The 21,805-nt window shown below is 47.5% G+C and overlaps 1 protein-coding gene across 12 annotated transcripts in view; it reads left to right on the top strand.

Annotated features, from left to right (window-relative positions):
- The window catches only part of LOC148639153 (unconventional myosin-IXb-like), an 81,114-nt gene that overhangs the window by 21,105 nt on the left and 38,204 nt on the right, over positions 1–21,805 (top strand). For 11 of the 12 annotated variants that reach the window (XM_088622137.1, XM_088622134.1, XM_088622135.1 and 8 more), the window contains exons 2-3: positions 2,985–3,881; positions 19,035–19,129. In XM_088622137.1, coding sequence (XP_088478263.1) covers positions 3,045–3,881; positions 19,035–19,129 — 932 coding nt within the window. In that variant the 5' untranslated portion in view covers positions 2,985–3,044. The remainder of the gene's footprint in view (positions 1–2,984; positions 3,882–19,034; positions 19,130–21,805) is intronic. The other variant, XM_088622130.1, reaches the window with a different exon arrangement.

Here is a 21,805-nt window from a genome sequence, read left to right as displayed (position 1 = left end):
ACTTAGTTCAAGGCAAACATCTGAACAGCAATTCATCTTGAATTAGTGACACTTTTATTTTAAACACAATTTGCGTCAGCTGCTATTTCTCTTATTAAGCCAGTGTTTTTTTTTTTTAGGTGAGCACAAAATGTCCTTCAGAGCACTTGGTAATGTTGAAAAACAAGAGGTAGTTTTTATAAAGCATTTCACATAAGAACTTGCACTATCTTTTTATGTTTTAAGACATTGAATCACAAACTCTTAGGTGTTAGACTTTAGAAAATTTAAAAACAAGCACGTGAATAATCTCTGCATCAGAAGAAAGTGATGATAATTTATAATGGCTTACACTTATATAGTGCTTTTCTGGACACTCCACTCAAAGCGCTTTACAGGTAGTGGGGATCTCCTCCACCACCACCAATGTTCAGCCCCACCTGGATGATGTCATTCAGCTCTACATGGCTTGTTTTTCCATTGTTTGCTGCTGTATTCAAAAGCTCAAAGGCCCAGTGCATGAGCAGTTTTGTTCCCTGTGAGAAACTGTCCAAGCAGACTCCTCCCTGTGCTGCTGATGTAATTATGTTGCCAATCTGGGCCAGCTGGTGTGGTCAGTTAGCCAGTAGTAGAAACAGCTCTTGTAATGTCCTGGGTACAGCCTTGCCTAGCTTCAGTGCCGATGGGCTGTTAGATTGCTTTTCTGTAGGCAGCATTGGAACATCTCTATATCAAGGAAGTAGCTTTAGCTCTTCAGATTCTTAGAGAATCAGTTGTTTCTGGCCATTTCCCCATTTAGTGTGTTCTGAACCATGAAGCTGCAGACGCCAAGCTCCTCGCTATGCCTGATGAGAGAGAGTTGCTTACTGAGATAGCGAAGTGGGGTGGTGAGGGGGGGGGGGGTTTGCCGAGTAAGGCCCAGCCCCTGTTCCTGTACGTGCTGAAACCACGACTTCCTCCTCTCTGTGCTGTGCCTGTTCTGAGCTGCTCTAGAAGAGCTGCCGGCGAGACGGGCTCGCTGAGCCTCGAAGTCGCCCTCTGTGGCTGGGTCAGGTCTCGTGGGTGGGTGAAAAGAAGGGAGCATGATAAAGGGCAAGAGCCCACGACAGGGTAGGACCAAAGAGCCAAGAGCTGGAGTGAGAGCATGGAAGAAAAAGCAGCCTTGAACTTTCCGGGAAGTGCTCTCCCTCCTTTTGGGGAACCGGAGCAAAACCAGAGGCGATTTTGACTTGTCCGTTGAACACATGCAGGGCCAGAAGGTCCCCTACATAACTTACCCTGCTTAATTAGGTTACAAGAAGTTTATTGATCTGAAGATCTTGCCCAGCCCTTCTTGATCGTCCCCGGACAAGCCCTTTCAATAGCACGGCTGGGCACTTTGCTCCAGACCTCGACGGCCCTTTGGCATGAGGAAATGCTCCCCGATTTCCAGTGTGATTCCCAACTGCTTAATTGTTAAACCTTTTTTTCCTGCATTGTTTTATTCTCCGGGTTGCTCTAAAGGCGAATGTTTTCAAAGCGATCGCTTAAGCTGGAGCCAACCCCACTAATTTGAACACCTCGGCTACTTTGGAAACTGTGGAGCCGTGATGGAAATCTTGCCTTTTCACTTCTTTAATCTGTGACGCTTGTTGGAGCCGCAGTGCAGTGACTTAAGCTCCATATAGAAAGTGACCCTGTACAACCCTGTGTGGATGCGCTTGTGCAGCTGAATCAGTGTCTGTACATGTGATTTCCTGGTTTCTGCCTTTTAGGTTAAAGGTTCTACCAGACTGTAACATGCGATTATTTTATCTGAATTAACCTTGATATTTTCTCAATGTAATCTTTGCCTTCATGATTCAAAGGAGCCCAATGTCCTGTAGCATCCCTTTCAAGTCGGACAGTTTTCAGGTTTTAAGGACTCTTCTTGTGAGGCAGGCATCTTTTGAGGTCACATTTCCCCTCCATTAAGTGACTCTGAGATTAAACTGAAAACATCTCCATTCCAGGGCCTAATCTAGTGTTTTTCCTCTGGAACATTTCTGAGCCCCCTCCCACAGGGATACCTGTAATTTAAGTAGATGAAACAACTGGCCCGGTTTTCATAAACCAGTGTAAGTGAAGCATATTCTAGGACAGGATTTTAGAGATCTGTAGTGAATCCATTTAGGCAAACTCTGTGGGTGCACTGTGTAGCATCAGCCGTCCAAGAGCTCTTGGAGATGTAATGGCAGCATGTGAATTCCCGGAATGTAAACGTAGCGTTGTTCTCGGTGACCGTCGGGAATGACGCAAAAGCTGGGCATATAAAAATAAACTGAGCTGCCTGCCAGAGAGAAGCTGACTGTGGTTTTCAAAGCTGCCTTGTGCCGTGCCACGTCATTTCTTTCAGATTTCATTCAGGCTCTTCTGTCTGCACTTTGGAGAAATGGAACCGTTGGCCAATTCCACGCGCCGTCCTTGTATTATTGATTCGTAAAGGTTGCAGAGAGATGAGGGTGACCTGTAGTCCCAGGTTTCCAGCTGCTCAAAGTCAGACCTGTAGGAGGCAGTGCAGTGACTGCATGTGGAGGGGAATTGCAGAACCCTCAGCGTGGAGCGCCGGCGTTGGGATAGTTTTATCACAACCCAACCCGCTGTAGTAATTGGCATCGCTTCATTGACCCTTAAATGACGTCTTCGAAACGGTCCCGAGAACGTGCTTTAGAATTTACAAGCGTTTTTTTTTCGAATTTAAAGCTAAATTTGTAATGCAAAGTTGTCCTTCTACAGCGGCGTGAAAGTTAATTCCGCGCACAAAAACGGAGCTTCTGCTTTCTGGTTTTTCACGTTTCGGCTGTAGAGCCTCCTCCTTCACCTCACGGCGAAGGCTCTGCAGGCGAAGAGCGTCTCTCCTTCCCGTCCTCTAGTGTGGAATTAGTCTTGACGTGTTCCTGCGGTGGCACAGTCCCCCCACTCGCAGGAAAGGTGCCCGTCTTGCTCACAGCCCCACTCTCTCTCTCTCTTTCTCCCCCTCCCCCCAGCAGCTAGATGGTGAGGCACGCGGCGCTGCGGTATGCTGGAGCGTGCCTGCGGCCCTCAGAATGAGTGTCACAGATGGCGAGGGGGCGGCTAGCCAAGACGGGAAGGCCTACGTGCTGCAGATCTACCCCCGGCTCTCCCTGGCGACGGCGCCATGCTGCACCCTGAGGGTCCCCAAGGACGCCACGGCGGCTTCCGTGGTCAGGGACGCGGCGGCCGCCCTGGCCCTCGACGCCTCCCGCCGCTACGTCCTGGCGGAGGTGAAGGAGTGCGGCGGGGAGGAGTGGGTGCTGGAGGCCAGCGACCTCCCCGTGCAGCGGGTGCTGCTCTGGCCCCGGAAGGCACAGGACCGGCACCCGCAGAGCGAGGGCTACTACTTCCTGCTGCAGGAGCGCGACCGTGACGGCTCCATCCTGTACGTCCACCTGCCGGCCGCCCGCCCGGAGGAGGAGGCCCAGCGGCTCCTGGCCCGGGGGTTCCTCCCGCCGCGGCAGGAGGAGTGCGCCGACCTCTGCAACCTCCCCCGCCTCACCGAGGCCGCCATCCTGGACAACCTGCGCAACCGCTTCCGCAAGGAGAAGATCTACACCTACGCCGGGAGCATCCTGATCGCCATCAACCCCTTCAAGTTCCTGCCCATCTACAACCCCAAGTACGTCAAGATGTACGAGAACCACCAGCTGGGGAAGCTGGAGCCCCACATCTTCGCCATCGCCGACGTGGCCTACTACACCATGCTGCGCAAGCGCGTCAACCAGTGCATCGTCATCTCCGGGGAGAGCGGCTCGGGCAAGACGCAGAGCACCAACTTCCTCATCCACTGCCTGACCGCGCTCAGCCAGAAGGGCTACGCCAGCGGGGTGGAGAGGACCATCCTGGGGGCCGGGCCCGTGCTGGAGGTAGGGGGCTCCGTCGGCTGTCGCGGCTCGGCCGGCGCCGCTGCGCGGTCGGCTGGCCTGGCGCCTTGGATCAGGCCTGCCTGACGTTCTCGTGGAAGCATGTCGTTTACCCACCTGCGGCATGAGCCAGAGGTGTGCCGAACGCAGCTGCTCCCCATTCTTTTTCCTTTTGATCCCTTTTCCTCAGCCGATGTCTCAGGAGAGAATTTATTTTGCACCAGTGCCGTGAGGCGTGGCAGTGTCCATTTCCCTTCTTTAGTGGCGTGTCCCCTCCACCAGGAGCTCTGAAATGCTTGAGCAGGCTGATCTCAAAACGGGGAAAAGGGAGCGTGGTGGTCTTGTAATTTTTAGTGTCTTTGGTAGATCAGTGCTGCGTTCAGATGTGCAGTTTTGGCATCTTAAATGTATATCCTACCGGAACACGGCTGCCGACAATACTGGCGCTGCACAAATGTTTCAGTAACGAAGTGATGCGATTATAAAAACGGCTTATCTTCGCATTAACGCCAAGCAAAGGCTCAAGGCCCACCGCATCTAATTTTGTGTGGTTTAAGAAGTATAGCCTGTTTTGACTTATTGGAAAAGTATCTTAAAAAGGATCCACGGAGACCGTTTGGCACGCACTTAGTGTAATTTTCAGCCTTCAGCAAGAATATGTGCATGAGACTCTCCCTGATGCATGAATCCAAGTACTTCTGGGTTTGCGCCTGCTCCTTGTTCATCTTGGCAGTCTGTTAATGCCGCGTCGATCATCTGTGTCGAGCTGCTTATTTTTCAGTGTGCTTGGGCTGTGCGGTGTACGTCAGATCTAGGTGGCGTTGCTGGTCGTTATGCCACTATGTACCAATGCTTGCTTCTGCTTTATTTCGGCAATTTGTCAGATTATGACCGTTATCACGTCAGGGCACTGCATCACTTTATGTAAGATTGTGCACCATGAAGATATCCCTCATCTGGCGATATCGTTGATAAAGTGATGCAGTTGCTGACACTCGGTTGAGGTGTAGCGAGATGGGAAAGTGAAAAGGCTCCGCTGTCATACTCGACTGAGGAGCAGCAAACGCAGAGCCTAGGTGTCAGCTACTTAAGAAAGAGACCGTAAAGCTGAACGTGAAGTTAACTTGTTCACGTTTCATCGACGCCTTTTGTCTCGCGGACACCATCAGCGCGGCTTAATCCAGTTTTCTCTGGAAGGAAGCAACATGGATTGCTTCCTCCTTTCTGCATGCTGTCCCTGTTGTGAGAGTTCCTGAAGCGTGGGGCTCATTGGGCGTGGCCCGAATGAGCCGTCTCGCCGTGATGGATCTGAAGCAGCCGGCAGCAGAAACACGACTGCTGTCAGTGGGTTTAAAGGTCGCTCCGACGTCGGTCCCGGTCATTGAAAAGAAGAAACGAAAGAGACAATGGGAAGCACTGCAGTATCTGTTATCATAAAAAACATTAACTCCCTACAGTGTATTCAGAGTGGATCTACGTGGCAGAGTATGGTACTAATACTGGTCAGTTCTGTGGAAGTAGATTTGGCATTGGGAACAGGGCATTCCTGCCTCATTTATTTCCACTGTCTCCAACGTGGTGGTGTAGGAGCAGGCGACATCAGGTTGGCCTGTTTCTGAGAGAGATGAATGTCTTCACTGCTACAATCTTGTAGTATTCTCCTACAGCAGTGGATTCGCTCCTTGTCTGACGTAAAAAAGGCTTTGTATGTTGTCTTGGTTAGATCAGCCTATTTCCAGTCATCACGGAAGTGCACCTTGTGGGGAAGGGGCTACACCTCAGGCTGGTGAAGAGCAGCTCTCCTGTGCCTGATCCTGCTGTGGTCTTCTGTGGACCAGCTGCTTCACAAACGCCCTTGGAGCAGTTCATATTTAACATTTTGGAATAAGAGGAAAAGTTCAAATGCGAGTTACAAAGTCACGAGCTGTCGAGCTCCGAGCTGTTTCTGACCCGAGTGGTGACTGAAGCCTTTGGACCTTACACGTTATGCACTCGATTTTGAAGATTGGTGCCAACAACAGCTTTTTCTTCCACCTTGTTTTTGCTTTTTGAGGTTTTCAGCAGTGATCGGTAGTCATCTTGCATGATGAGGCTTTGTGGCTTCACTAGGGTATCAGTTTGCAATACGTTCATGACTTTTGCAAATGCGGTATGATGTGTGTTACATTGAGTGGCATTGCGGTGTAGCAGTGTGAGCTGCTGCCTTATAGCTCTTGGGTCCTGGATTCACATTCCAGGTTGGTGTGTCTTCTGTGTGGAGTTTGCATGTTCTTTCCCTGCATCTGCCTGGGTTTTTCCCCAGGTGCTCTGACGTCCTCACACCTTCCAAGGACATGCTGGCTAGGCTAATCGGTGCCTCTCGGTTATCCTCGAGTTCTTCTGTGCTGAACTGGCTTCCCATCCAGGGTGCGGCTCCTGTCTGGCCCTCTGTTTTCCAGGCAGCCTCTGGGTTGCCACGGCACTCACTGGGAATAGGCAGCAGCTTTCTCTTGATGGATAGATGTAGATTGTTTTCCTTGAGTGCCCTGAATAGGAAGAAAGCTAATGATCATTTCATGATACTTGACCAAGATGTCCATGCATCTTTTTTCTCTCGACTAACAATTGTCTAACTGATGATCTGTCGGTAGGAATTGCGAATCTTGCTTTAATTTAAAGCGCAGTAACTGGGAAAGTACTCTATAAAGCGCAAGCCCCCCTGCAGGCTCATAAGAGTGATGGTTTTCTTGAATGCTGGATTATCAATAGGATGTGTCCTGCTTCAGTAGTGTCGTTTTTGGGGTGAGGAACAGTGACTCAGCAGGGTAGATCACATGGTTCTCCTGGCCTCCTCATGGGGGTGGGAATGTAAGAAGGATTAGTAGATTGCACAGGTGATTCCCTGTGCGTTGTTTGACCAGTGACTGGCAGGCACCTCTCGGGCTGTTTCTGCTGTAGGTGGCTGGCCTGCTCTCGGTGCGGAAGAGCTGCTGGTCTGCCTTGCCTACCTGCACAGGGTGCAGCAGACACCGCGATCAGATAAACTCCTGGCTCAGCCACGTCAGCAGATAAACCCCAAGACGGACTGCAGCGCCCTGGTGCATGTCTGCAACTCTGCCTTGGTCTGCAAGACTTTTTTTTTCTTCCCCCCCTGTTTATTCCCTCGCTTTGCACAGAACAGTATGACTTCAGCTCGGAGAAATGTGTTTGTTGATGTCCCCCTTGGTTGTATATGTAAGCAGATCCAGTGGGTTCTGTAAAGGAAGAAGCGGAGCTTTTTAAACGTGCTGAAAGGAAGCTCTCGCATGGTTGCTCAGCAGCGTTTCTGCTTTGTCGTTTTCTGTTGACTTTTTCAGAGTGGTGTTCATTTTTGTCAGGGCAGCTGTGGATGCAGTGCAGCCTGTGTGGAGCTAGACGAATGTTATCTGATAGTTTTTCTGTCATTGTCTAAAAGTCTTTAGCGATCAATAGGTGTGCTCTGGGTGGGGTGTGGGGTTATCATTTTGATTAAAGTCCCCGAACGGTCATACAGCAAACAATCGGATGTCAGAATCCCCATGTCTGGGGAAGATCATGCAAACCTTCCCGCTTGTGTGACATGAAGTTGTAGTCTGTGTAGCCAGCTAAAGATGAAAGAGCCTTGAGAGGTGCCTTCCTGTCGCTGGTTAAACACAACATTTCCGGTTCTCAATATTTTCATTTTCAGTCACCCAGCCATGAAACATCACAGCCGTGGCTAAGATTCTAGGTTGAGACGCAGCTTCTGCCCCTTTGATCAAGGCGCAGGGTACATAGATGACCACTTATACAAGTCCAGTTGTATAAGTATCGCTCTTGCCCCGTACTTAAAGCACATAAGAGCAGGTTCTGTATGCTGGGCAGCCCACGTGGTTACTGTCCTGTGCTCCTGATGCTTGCTCGTGGATCACATGGGTCCCCGAGATTCTCGTTAACATGGCCTCCGTGAGCAGTTGCCCTAGAGGGCTGCCGCTCTCTGAAGCTCTTGCGCCGAGTGCCTTTCATGTGACTGTAATGGACGACTTCCTGTGGGCACCCCAGCTGTAGATGCAATCTCGCCTGCCACCCGGGAGCTCTGGAGAGGGACAGGCGCTGTGGCCTCAGGCGGGCAGGGCTGCAGTGACTCAGCGGCAGGGCATCCCAGACGCAGGAACTCCTGCCCCGGAGCACAGCCAGGCCTGTCCCACGCCAGAGCTCCTGGGGAAGGCGGTGGTAAACAAGGGTCAGCACAGTTAGAGCAAATGCTTATAAGCCACCCAGGGCTGTGCTGCACCAGCTAAGAGCCTAGCTGTGTCACTGCAATACCGTGGAAGCTTGACCCCATTTCCTGCATGCACTGAGACTAAAGGTTCTTTGTAAATGCATGCTCCTTTATTCATTCACTCAGTCCTGTGCTGTGTTAGGGAATCACTTTGCAATTTTAACTCCCTAAATTAACATTCAGCATTGGAACAGGATAAACGACTCCCGTTACACTGCATCTTGACGTCGTGTTGAAGCAGAACACCATCCTGCTATTTTAACACTGCATCCGTGTAGGCGAACTTTGAAATACTGAAGAACTGCTTTTGAGTAATAAGACTGTAGTTTTTAAAACCTGAAATGGATCAAATGACCTGACTTGGGTCATCAGTCCTGTTCCTCCCTATCCCCTCTTTTTTGTTGGTCTGATTTTTTTTCTTATGATGTAATGCTGCCACGTCTTCTGCGCTGAATTGTTTTTTTTTGCCATGCGTGTGTATTTAGCCTTTCTCACACTGTTTGAACTCCCCCTTTTGAGCTCTTGAAGCCATTAGTGTGTGATTGTGAATATGAGGGATATAGTCATGGCTTCCCTGCTGACACACAGGAGGTCTTTGTATCCAGACTTGATATACCGCATTAAAAAAAAAAATCCAACCCTTTAGGGATTCAGCTGTTTCTGACAGTTGGTGGCCAGTGCTCTCTAAAGGATAATCACATTACACAGTCAACGTTAACGGATTATTCAGACAGCTTTGCTCATTAACATGCACCAAAGTTATCGGTTGTTTATCCCTTTACCCTGGCCAGAAAAGGGCATTTTGTTTCTGATCACCCACTGGTGTTCAGCTGGAAGGATTCAGTCTGTTGGGAAAACCTGAGAATGGCTGGCTTGTCTATTGTGGAGTTAAATATAGATCTTTTATTGGTAGTTCCAAAGGCCTGAGGAGCTAAACAGACTTCCTTCCCACAAAGAGTCCTTCCTTCAGACCTAGACCTTCAGCTCTTTGTTCGTGCTCCCTCTCTCTTCGTCAAACAGCTCTAGCTATTTAAAAAAACATGTTTTTGATTTAATGTGGGTTTTCTTGACTTGATCACGGTTTTTATTTTCCTTCTCTAGAGGGCAGTTTAGGACGGATGGGTCCCGCTTTTAATCCCAGTGCTGGTTTGGCAAGCGCTTTTGGAGAAATGCCTCAGACCCTTTTTTTGGGGGGTCAAGATGGGGCTTCAGTAAAACAAAAGCAGTTAACGAGGGGTTTGGGGGGAGAAAGAGAGGCATTGTGACAATTGTCTTTTTTCTCTCGGCTTCAGAGCTTTTTGAAATGCAGAGATCTTGTAGAAGTTGAGTTGAGAGGAGTCACCTTCACTCATGCATTAAGATGTTTAAGGTGAAAACCCACCAGGGTGTTGTAGACCCAGTATGTAGCAATGCTAGAGGCCTTTGACCTTGTTGAAAATTCCCATAGAGTCTCTTGTACATTTTTTAACTTGTTTCATTAGTCCTCTTAAGAAAAAATCGATCTGAGAAATAAGTATATGTGAACTGCAGGAGACTCATGTTTCAGGATGAACAGAGCGACATCTGGTATTTTTTAAAAATTGTTTTCGGAGGCCTGCCATTCTGGTCTCGGCAAGAGAAGATTAAAAAGCAAGTTTTATGAAGGGCTGGAGGCCTTTGCCAGGCCTGTGCTTTGGGCTTTATTAAAGACTGAGCAGCTTCTCCATGCCTGTGGTCTGTAACGCCATGTCTGCGGGCCTGGCGCAAGCACTTCCTAAGTTCTGTTTCCCATTCCCAGTGCCCACAGAGGCATTAGATAGGACCGAGCCCGCTTCCTTAACCCATTCCTGTCCAGGGGTGCCAGGTGAGGTTCATTAAACCTCCCGGCCGGCCTCCTGTTTGTCTGAACTGCATTGTGGGAAGAGCTGGAAGAGTTCTTGTACAGTACAAAAAAATGGCTTTGCGGGTAATGGGGAGCTTTGTTTGTTCATTGCAGTTATAATGGTATCAAATCAAATCCAGTGCTTATGTGTGCTGCTCATTGTATCTGAGTGCATTTTAAAACAAAGATAAGCGTCTCATTTTTAAAATGATAGCTTGACTTGAAAATGGTAGTATTTGGTATTATGCCTTTTTTCCCTCAATCTTACTGCATGAAGGAGAGTTTTGTTTGTCCTTTACCCAACTCAGGGCAGCGGTTTCACCTGGCGATCTGCGTCTCCTCCCTTGGTGCTCCGCGCAGGGGCTGAGGAGGCAGACGGTGTGTGCGCGCGTGTGTTTTGGGGAAGGAGCTCCGAGCTGTGTGGCTGGAGCTGAGTGCGATGGCTCAACGGGAGATTAGCTGCCTTCCTGCCGCTGGCTTTGCTGTGGGCTGCTTCAGTCTGGCCCGCCCTTCGCTACCCCTCCCGGTTCCCCTTTCAGCTTTCTAAAAGGATGCAGATGAGAAGCAAAAAAGAAAAAGAAAGAGCCAGTGGCAGATTAAGACCAGCCCCAGAAACGACCAGGAAGAAAAGCAATAAAGGGACAGGACTCCAGCCATCTCCTGAGCTCTGTCAAAGCAGTAGAAAGAGAAAAGCCTTTAACTGGCTGAGGAGGAGTGGAGGTTGGGGAAGTTGTGTGCAAAGTGCCAAACAGCCCTGGCACAGAGGCTCAAGTAACATACAAAGAAAATTAGGGATGGTCTTTAAACTCGGCGAGTATAGCTCTGATTCCAGCAAGTCGGATCAAACTCTTCAGGATTTTTCTGCCAGGTGCTTGGTCACACTTGGTCATTCCCATCGGCTGGTGATGGGACTGGACTGGGCTGAGTGGTTTGTTTAGGCTGTTGGCTGCTGTCCCTCTGCCAGTGATGGGTTAAATGAAGTAATTTAGAGTTTTTGTTTGGAACAGATGAACACCCACCATCCATCAAGAGCTAGTATTGCTTCAATTAGCCACCATTCTTCATCTAATTTACAGATGGTCTGTCCTGAGGAATAGGTCAGAACAGCCCTTGTGATAGGGTGACCTCCAAGACTTATTGGATTGGTGCTCTGGCCCAGGAGAGGACTCCCCTGACGTTTGTGTGACAGGGAATATGCAAAGAAACGGACATTGATTGCAAGGGATAGAGATGGAGGCACTGAGTTCTGATGATTTGAGAGGCTTGAGCATGCAGCCACAGGCACTAGCAATGTGGAAGCAGGATAAAGACAAGTGAAACGGTGAAATTATGATGAAGCTCAGAGAGGCATGGTGTTTGCAGTAGTGCAGCAGAGCAGTGTAAGTACACCATATAATGTTGGTGAATGCTAAGAGCAAAACTGCGGAAACACTGTGACAAGGTGGCCTTTAATATATGTGGATTTAATGGGTATTCTAAGCTCTTTTCACATCCAGTTCCATGGAAGTGCTTTTAAAACTGGGAACAGGAGGTACTTCTTTACGCAAATGGTTGTGGGAGGGTGGAACAAACTATCTCATCATGTCATTGCAGCAGATATCCTGGCTTCTTTCATGATATGACTGGAAGAGATCAATAGATCAATGAACTATTAATAACCGACTGAGCAAGATCAGCGGGATGACCTCTGTTTGGAACCTTTTGTTTTTATCCACATGCAAACGGTCTGGAGTGTTTGTTGGGTGCCTAGCTACTCAGGCAGCTGATGACTCTCAAGCCTGCTGTTATCAACGTGCATTTTCTGCTGCAGTGCTCTCAGAGCTGTTACGCTCTTGAGACTAATATAATCGGCAAATGTGAGTGTTCAGGGCAGCAGTACCATTGCAGAGAATGTATCACATGACAGCCCCCCCCATGTGGAATCAAAGTGGGGATAAAAGCTGCCTGTAAACCAGATTTGTTTTGGTGTATGTTTATTAATAGTGATGAATGGAGATCCTTCAGGTTTTCACTGCCCAAGTGTAAATGAACTGCAATTTTGGTATTTCCCTCAAGAAAAATCATCTGAAATGTCTGTGGTTATATAAAAAAAAACTGAATTTGAGAGCCTGTTATGACTTGGTCTCTAGTTACCATGGTCTGTAGAATTAAGATTAATTGTGTGCTGGAGAACGCATGATTTAATACTATGCTTTATATGGAAAAAATGCAAAGTTAAATTTAGAGAACATGATTCATTTTACAAACAACCCAGCAATCTTGGAAGGCGCTTGTCTGACGCTGATTTCGGTAGTTTTGCAGCATACACAATCATAGCAGAAATTCAGGCTTAGATCACAGGAACAGAATTCTACACTCTTAATTTGACTGTGCAGTTTTGAAAACCTCTTATCACGGGACCTGTGTGTGTGGATTCCAGGCAGGCAAGCAGCGATTTAAACGTTTCATTTCAGTGTGCAACTTGAGCTAGGTTCAGTAACATTTGTTGCTCAAATAATGGCCTGCTGCAGTTGGCTTGCCTCTCCATCCTTTATTAAATCTAGGATTTTTTTTTTTTTAGAATAAAAAGAGGTTGAGTTGAAGAGATGAGTTTATTTTGAAGTCTCCATGTTGAGAAGCCATGAGGGATGTTTATAGCTGCAGCTGCATTCCTTACTGGTGAGGTCATGTGTACACACCGTGCTGTTCTGTGCAGTGCAGATATGTTGAGACGGACATCGGTTTAAATTAAAGAGCTGCTCTCAGCCATCAAAGACCCCAAAAACCGAAATGCACACCAGTGTTCCAGCACCGGGATGGGACAGCCCCACTCCAAACTAGAAGACCTTCTTACAGCCAAGGAGAAATCACACTTGGGAAATAAGAAAAAAAACAGTTTAACCAGCTTTGATGATAAAGTATAAACACCAGTATAACCACGAGCCAGCAGCCACATCACTCTGCAACTCACAAGTGGCAACCCACTGAAGCTAAGCAGGTGTTAGTGGGGCCAGCAGGGGGCGCTCACCCTGCGGTCCATGTGGGTCCTAATGCCCCAGTATAGTGACGGGGACACTATACTGTAAATAGGCGCCGTCCTTCGGATGAGACGTAAAACCGAGGTCCTGACTCTCTGTGGTCATTTAAAATCCCAGGGTGTTTCTCGAAAAGAGTAGGGGGTGTAACCCCGGCGTCCTGGCCAAATTTCCCATTGGCCTCCTAATAATCCCCAATTGGCTACATTACTCTGCTCTCCACCCCACTGATAGCTGATGTGTGGTGAGCGTTCTGGCGCACTATGGCTGCCGTCGCATCATCCAGGTGGGTGCTGCACATTGGTGGTGGTGGAGGGGAGTCCCCATTACCTGTAAAAGCACTTTGAGTGGAGTGTCCAGAAAAGCGCTATATAAGTGTAAGCTATTATTATTATTATAAACATTCATTTAACACTTTGTCATCCAAAAACTAAGGTAGGACTTGGTTCCAATTCTGCTGGTTTTAAAAGGCAACCTGTGACCATTGCTGGTTTAGATCAGCCAACTCCAGGCTCTTAATAAAGAAAGTTTTAAATTGGTTCAATGAAATAGTGGAATGATTGAGCTCATTAAGAGGTCAGGGAAATGAAGACCTGCTGACACGTGCCCGTCCCCCCTGGAGTGTAGGAGGGCAGCCTGCTACCCCTGTGCCACTTGCTCACCCATCTTGCTTAGACCTGTCTTGCTGCTGTACACAGGCTCCTCCAGTCGATTCCAGAGAGAGAGATAAAGAGAAGCGTAGAAGCTTCTTGCTCAAGCGTTTCCCAAGAGGGCTGCTAGTTATCCTGACCAATTCCAACCATGACTCCTTCTGGCTGAGGCCATATGCTATCAAGTCAGAATGCAGCACGGCTTACAGGTGCTGGAACCCAAGGCTGGTGATGGCATCTAAAGACGAAGGTTGTTCACGAGCCATTTGAGCAGCCCTCTCCGGACTGCAGACAGTGAACACTGGGTCATGCAGAGAATGACTTCCTGTGTGTGCAAGGTTTTTTTTTTCCTCAGCTGCTCATGCTACACTGCCCATGCGCAGCCAGGAACCCCTTGCTTCAGAAGACGCTATTGCAACCGGAGATTGCTGCTTCTGTTTTCTTGGGCGTGTTTTTTTTTTTTATACCAGCGTCTTAGCCTGAACGTAAGATCGGTTAGCTGCGCGGGGGGCCTTTTTGCTTTTAGATGACCTTTTTGGGCATGCGTCGGGCGAAGAGAGGGAAATGTGATGCAGATGTTGCTATAGGTGATTTTCTTTAATGGTGGGGGTGCTGGTAAGGAGCTTCTTGGTTGCGATGGCCGTAACCCTCTTCACATCTGCTTGGATCACGAATGACCCCAGTTTCCTGGTCTCTGTCATCAGGGCGGCGAGAGAGACTGTTACACCCTGTTTGAGGAGGGGAGGATTAAAAAAAAAACAGCCCACTCAACTCGGGTCACATTCTTAACTTCCTTCGCACATGTAAATAGAGGAAAAGGTTTTTCCTTCCTTTAGTGTTCGCCGTTTTGTGTTCCCCGACCACCGCCATCACCGCCTTTGAAGGTGTGAGCCAAAAAAAAGTGCTGTAACCACATGCAAATTACATAATGATCAGCTGCTCCCTGCCTGAGGTTGTGGACTGAATGAATGAAAGGATCCTCAGTCAACCTTTGGGGAGAGATCATAGGACAGGACATTGGGAGAACATTCAAGAGGTCTCTTTTTAATGGGCTTATTGGCTGGCCTCACTCCTTTTAATTATAAATTAAAAGGATAAAATCAACTGGGAATTGAGTCATTCCTTTCTGATTAATCCCAGACACCAACCCGTGCACCAGTATGGTATTAACGAGTGTTGCCACAGCTCCTTCTTGCCCCAGCAGTGGTATGGGACGGAAATACACCACCGCTACACCTGTCCACCTGAATTCTGAAACAATGCCAGACGGCCCCTTTCTATCCCAAAGACGGTGAAATACAGTGCACACGTTTTTGTAGACGGGGGGGTTTCCTATCAGTCTGATCTTTCCTCCAGGAAATAAGATTTCTGCACAGGAAGTTCTTACAGTGCCGACTTCCTTTACTACTGGCCTATCGCATTCCATGGTATTGTTCTGCAGGAAGTCTAGAGGAATTGTGGGTATTGTGCCCATTGTTTATCCGAAGCTGCTGTTTCCAGGTCTGCAGGGCCTGACTGTATTTGCTTTGACTGGATGTCTGACATTATTGGGGAAAAGTGCTGGGCGTTGTTAGCTTAATTGATCTTGATATCGGATCAGAGACGCGATGTTAAGCGGCTTGAATCAAAATATGGCATCTAAATTTCGGTGGTGCTGGTTATCGAAATAGTCCTCATGGGGGTGACATTAAAATTGAGTGGTAGAAGGTCACAAATGTAGTGCAGAAGCAATGACGCTTTAGTACGAGGAGTCATTCTTTTTGTTTGTCTTTGTTTAGCTGTTCAAAATGATTGAATATACTGTATATACTTCTCGAGCGGTATTTCTGAAAGACGGAGTCGTACGGAGTTGGAGAGATCACTTTATTAGCCGTATACAATTTCTTGCATAAGGGAATTCGTCTTTTCGCATACCCCAACTTGCTCTCCATGAGACGCACAGACAGGGAGAGAAGCTTCGCCCCAGGTGTTCGGCGTTCAATTCCAGTTGGATGTGGAAATCTTAATCTAGGAATTTAAAAACAAACAGACCGACACGTCTTCCGTTTCTGTGCCTGCAATACAGTGCTGGGTATAGATAAAAACCCAAGAGCTTTCCAGTGGCTCAGCTGGCATAACTACTCGCCTGTCCGCAAGGCAGGATTGCATGATTCCAAGGGGATTCCAAATCCCCAAAGATTTTTAGCAAAGAGGGGAAAAATAAACATTAATAAAAGAAGTTGACCTGTTGAAAGTGCAGGGTGGTTTCAACCATAAACTAGCTTTGGCCCAAAGCCTCTCAGCTGCTCAGTGATTAGTTCCATCACTGGGGGTATAGCCTGTATATTGTCTGAGGCTGAATTTGAGTTTCATGTTCACTTGCCTGCTCAGACAGGTTGTTTGTGCTGCGTTGTAGTTCTAGGAACACCGTCGTGCTGCTTTGAATATTCAGCCTTTTGATTTCCACAGGTATTTAACTCTCGGTTTACTTTTGTCCCACCTGGATGCAGTGTTTCCAGTCGTGTTTTAAGTAGTAGGTCAGTGTTCAGGCTACAAACGGTCAGTTTAAAAGTTTTTATTTGCTGTTTTCCACCAGAAGAAAAGTCTGATCTCCTGCAGAGATCTTAGTGTTATTTAAAAGTGGAAAAACTAGATTTTTCAACAGGTGGTGTGGTCACTGCAATATGACAATTAAGCATTTTTTATGAAAACTCTTTTAAACTGTTTTCCCCAAAGATTTAAACTAATAATTTATACCCTCCGCAGTTGATCTTTTAAAGATGGGATTTCTTGTTTACGTGTAGCTACTGTGTCTCGGCCTGCAGATGTAGAACAGCCAAACACAGGTTCCACCCCGAGCTTTAGGCACTTCATCTTTCTCCTGGAGAGAGGTGTAAGAGAAAGAGTTGCTCTTCCATGCTCCTTTGGGAGTCAGTACTGGGGAGCTGTGTGTGTGGGTGGGGTGTCCAGTTAACGGTGTGCTGCAGCAGTGTGACTCCGTACTTGCTCATCTGTAGTCCGGGTGAGGTCAGTGGTTGAGTCACTTCAGTGGAAATGCACAGCGCGGAAGACTCTTGGGGAGTGAGGGAGTGGAGGGGCAGGCCTCACACACGGGCTTTCTAACGGAGACCTGCGCCCAGCGCATCACAGCGCCCAGGAACGATGCTGGTACGAATCTTTAGGCAAATGAGCCTGCTCTAGGGCTGAGAGTATTTTTGAAGTTACCGTTTCTGCTTCCTCCTCTGCAAGGCTGGCTTTTCTTTTACCTCCAGAGAGGCGGCTGCTTCCTACTTCAGGTTTTTACACATCCGCGTCTGAAGATGGCGTCTGGGGCGTCTCGGATATTCACGAGGGCGCCCCCAGAGCCGAGACAGTGGAACCTTTGTTTCCTGTCCCTCTGGGGCTGTCGGATTTGAAGCGTTCGTTGGTGCCGTCGAGAGGGTTGTGTGACGAGAGCAGGCGCGATGCGGGGAGGAGAGTGAGGCTCCTGCCCCAGCTTGTCCCGGCAGGCCGCTTGCATCACATGGTCCCAGATCCTAGCCACGTCACCCCCCTGCTAATACCTTGTGGAATGGGAGTGTCCTGAGTGCATCTTAAGCCTTAGCAGTAGTGTTACAATCTGGGGGTTGGGGGGGTGGGGTCAGTAGAGGTTTATTTTCTGTCCTTTCTCAGAGACTTCAATGCTCCTTCCCTTGGAGGTGTCAAGAGGGCAGCTGACCTCTGACCCCCTCAGTAAGGGCATTACTAATCGAGAGAGGAATGGTTCAGCATTATCTTCTAATTGCTAGTGCTTGATGGTAAAGAGAGAGCCCCATTTTTGCTGTGGGGAAACTTTTCTTCTAATTAATTTGCTATGCATCTGTGGGGCATTTACGGTTCTCCCGCAAGTGAAAACAAGGTCCTCTGTTTTTCCCGCAGGGAGATAAGAGGACAGCCACGGATATTCAGCACACCTGTTTTGCCAGTGGGCTGTAGATAGGCCATATCAGTAGTAGTGGTTGTAGATAATAGTATCACTCGGCTCCAAAGCGCTTTGCGGGTACCACCACCGGTGCGCAGCTTCACCTGAATGAAGAGTCGGCAGCCATAGTGCAGCAGTACGCCCCCCGCACACCAGCACTCATAAAACCAAGGTCCTGACTCTCTAGTCAATAAAAATCCCAGGGCTTTTGTCGAAAAGAGTAGGGGTGTAACCCCGGCGTCCTGGCCAAATTTCCCATTGGCCCTTACCACTCATGGCCTCCTAATAATTCCCATCTCTGAACTGGCTTCATCACTCTGCTCTCCTCCCCACTGAGAGCTGGAGTGTGGCGAGTGTACTGGAGCATCATCCAGGTGGGGCTGCACACTGGTGGTGGTGGAGGGGGATCCCCATGACCTGTAAAGCCCTTTGAATGGAGTGTCCAGTAAAGCACTATGTAAGTGTAAGCAATTATTATTAGTATTATTATTAGTAGTAGTATTATTATTATTAAAATTGAATAAAGAACTGGGAATAAAAAAGAAAAACTGTCTGCACTGTATACACGGAGAACCTTTTAAATTATACCTTCCTTTCTGGCTTTTACTTGGCTTTTTCCTTTTACACTGCTGATGACCTGGTATCTCAACACCTACCTGTTGAGTAACCTGAATGTGCATTGAAGCTCCCTGCACTCATTCCAGAAACCCATCCTTGAATCAGCAGAGAATCTGCTGCCTTGGCTGGCTTGCAAGTTTGGAGGGGACTGATTTGGGTTCTGGGGTACTGTAGGTCATCTCCACCCTGAACACTGAGCCTTCATTAGGCGAGCACCCCGTGAGCCCTCCTCCTGTACCAGCACTGTATCAAATTGATCCTCCCTGTCTCCCGGGAACAATACAGGGCCTGTTTGGGATGTACTGTGGTAGCTTCCTTTCTAGAAGGCTTCTGTTACTGCTGTTGTCAGAACAGTGATCCCCATTCAGACCTGTTGGAGCCCCTATGCCCTGTAGCTCACAGTGGCATTAGCCAGTGGGAGATTGGACTGGGAGCGCTCCCGGGCTTTGGTTCTGGCTATTAATCACACTGGGGTGGTCGTTGCACCACATGTTGTAGAAAGCAGATTGAACTTTGGTCTCTTAAATTTTTAATCTGAATGCTCAGGAAGTTACTTGTCTCTCAGACCCTAGAGCAGTATGACCCCAGACATCCTTTGACACTGTGGTCCCATATGAAAGTGAATTATGGTAGTCAACAAAGTGAATTTTTCTTTCCCGGTTATTCTTATCATTGCCTGTTCCTGGAATGCCTTTAGGCCTGTTACATGTAGTGTGTTAAAAGAGGGCGTGCTGTGCATTTGCTACATAATATGCATAATTCGTTCCACCATTTCAGCACATTTGAATATATATTATGCATTCTTTTTTTATCAGGCATTTGGGAATGCGAAGACAGCCCATAACAACAACTCCAGCCGCTTCGGAAAGTTCATCCAAGTCAACTACTTGGAAAGTGGAGTCGTGAGAGGGTGAGTAATTTCTCCGAAGCATTATGTGAAGAAATGCTGTGTGTACTCCCCGTCTTCACACCCACTGCCCTCCCAGCAGAGTGCTTGAAGAGTTACTGTTTCTTCATCAGCGGTGTGGTTTGAGCCCCGCGTTTGTAACAAACTGCTGAGCAGCCAGGCCACACAGTCTTGCTGGTGGAAACACTCCGGGGAGGGAAAGTTCACTGGGGTATATTCTGAGATTTTAAGTTTTTTTCCCCAGTCTGCATCGCAACTTTTAAAAAGAAGGAACAGACTTCGTGATATTTTGCTCCCCTCTTCCTCCTCCAGCAGTTTACGTGGCAACAACATGAGACAGGAATCTTTCAAGCATGTTACTTCCTCCTTGTACAGGAAGTGGCAAATTTAAGAGGAAGTTTGTCGTAATGAGAAATAAATAGAAAGTACATGCCTGTGACTGCTGCTTCATAAAGTCTGAGAAACACCCAGGAGCGCTGCTTGCACTCTATTTTAAGGAACTTTAATTTTCTTGTCATTTGGATTTGTATAATTCGTTAGGAATGCTTTAGAAGCTCTGCAGCTGCATGCACCAAAAACATTCCTCATCCTTGTTTACTGTTTAATATTAAATTTTATAGTCTGGGATCGACCTTGTAACAAGACCAAACAGTGCTGTTATTAAAGGGGCTTAGACTTGTGCAAAAAACATATGCTAAGTGCAGGATTAACCCAGCATGTTTCACCACTCTTGAGCCACTTTTAAACGGTTAATTACAGCTGATGTGTGCATCTGAGAGGTCACCGGGGCAAAAAACGTGGGCTTGTTCTCCCGGCAGTGCGAGCGAAGCCTAATCGGTTATCTCGCGAACCAAACTGCAAGAGGAAAATCCCCAGTCTTCCTGCAAGAGGAGCTGTTGATAGGGTTTATTTTTCCTGGCTGCTTCAGTGTAACCTGCCCCATGGGAAAAGCCCCACTACTGGTTCCACGTTTCTCTTCTGCTCTTCTCAGAGCTTTATCCCTGTAGGGGTTATCGTTGCAGATAGGCTGGTTCGTGTTGCACAACAATGCGAGCTCTTTTCTGTCTAAAGGGTCTGTTTTTCCTGCTTAAACTCGCGAGCTGCAATTCGGCAGATCTGGACTTGTTTTGTTTTTGGTGGCATGGTGGGGGGTTGGTGTCAAATCTCATAGTTCTTCAAACCACAGCTCTTGCACGCCACACGACTGGAAGGTTTTTGACTCTAAGCCTCTTTAGGTAACTTGCAGAGTTTAATCTGAGCAGATTTGACTTTTTCCCCCTTACAGCACCTAAAGGATAACTCTTAAATCATTTCTGCTCGCTGTCGGATCACCCATGCCTGGTGGTTTTTTCCTGCAAAGGAATGTCAGGTTATGCATTATGGATTGGGCGTGCTGAGAGGAGCGTGTTGCATTTTAGGCGTTACCTCTGTGTCGCTTGCTGCTGTGTTCTCAGTGCATACATTTGGTAAATGTAACCTTGTGATCAGGAGCAGCAGGCCACATGGCTCTTGCACACTAAAGTTACATCCTAGAGGAGGCTCTCTGGATGATGATGTTTCTATTCATTCCCCAAGGTGTCTAGAAGATGAAAGACGCTCAAGTCCTTTTTCATAAACAGTTTCATGCTCAGTGCATCATCCTATACTTTGTTTTTTTACTACCTGCATGTAATGCTCTGTCACATCTATATCCTTAACATACACAACCTACAAAGTTGCATATTGTCAAAGTATAATGCTGTTATGTCATCTGGGTTGTTTTTTTCTGCTGGTGCTGAACTTAGAACATCTGCTCTGGACTAATTGGATGCACTGGTCCAAGCCCTGTTACTGTTGAACTTCATTCTTGTAGGCAGCAGAGGAAATGCTTTCTTATGGTGGTGGTGATGATCCCATCCATTCATTCTTGATCCTGATGGGTGGGAGGAGTTGTATGTGGGTGTGTACAGCTATTAATGCAGGAACAGCCAAAAAAAGTTACTATTGACGAATGGACAGTGTGTGGACAACTACTTTTACTTTTTTTGAAGAACCAAATGGCTTTTAAATCTAAAGGTGCTAAAACTTTCACCCTACATGGAGTATCACTTTGATGGAGTGTTAGTGGGAAGCCCCCCACGAATGTAGGAATACAAGTGTGTGCGTGGGTCAGGGTTGTCTGCAGAGTGGTGTCCAGATAAGGAGGAGCTGAGCACAAGATAATGCACATTCCTGGAAGTTCCTCTTCATAACAAAGCTAAAAATTGGTGCAAAAAAACCAAGGACATTGTGCTAAGATGGTGTTGACATCTACACAATCAGTACTCAAGTGATTTGTACTTCTGACATCAGAGGTCTGTTTTTGAGCTTTGCCATTAAATATGCTAGAATTCGGATTCCAAAAGATATTTGTGGGGAGGGGGGAGCTTTTGTGTTTTAAAAGCTTTAAAAGAGAACAGCAAATAAAACTCTTAAAAAAAAAAAAGCACTTGTGTGTGAGATATAATTTCAGACTGGAGATTAGTATCAGTGATACCAACTGCATGTTAAGAAAACTCCTTCCACACATAGGAACATGTTTGCATGTATGCTGTACTGTGCATCATTCTGGTCTGAGAAGGCAGACCGATATGTATAGTTAATTGTTGTGCTTAATCTTGGCTGGCATCTGAATTGGGAAGGACGTTAAGATGAACCCTA

Source organism: Lepisosteus platostomus, chromosome 27 (genome assembly GCF_059453375.1).
Source record: "Lepisosteus platostomus isolate fLepPlt1 chromosome 27, fLepPlt1.hap1, whole genome shotgun sequence".
In the NCBI taxonomy this organism is placed as follows: Eukaryota; Metazoa; Chordata; class Actinopteri; order Semionotiformes; family Lepisosteidae; genus Lepisosteus; species Lepisosteus platostomus.
The sequence above is the reverse complement of the archived record's forward strand: the minus strand, read 5'-3'. Positions and strand labels throughout refer to the sequence as shown.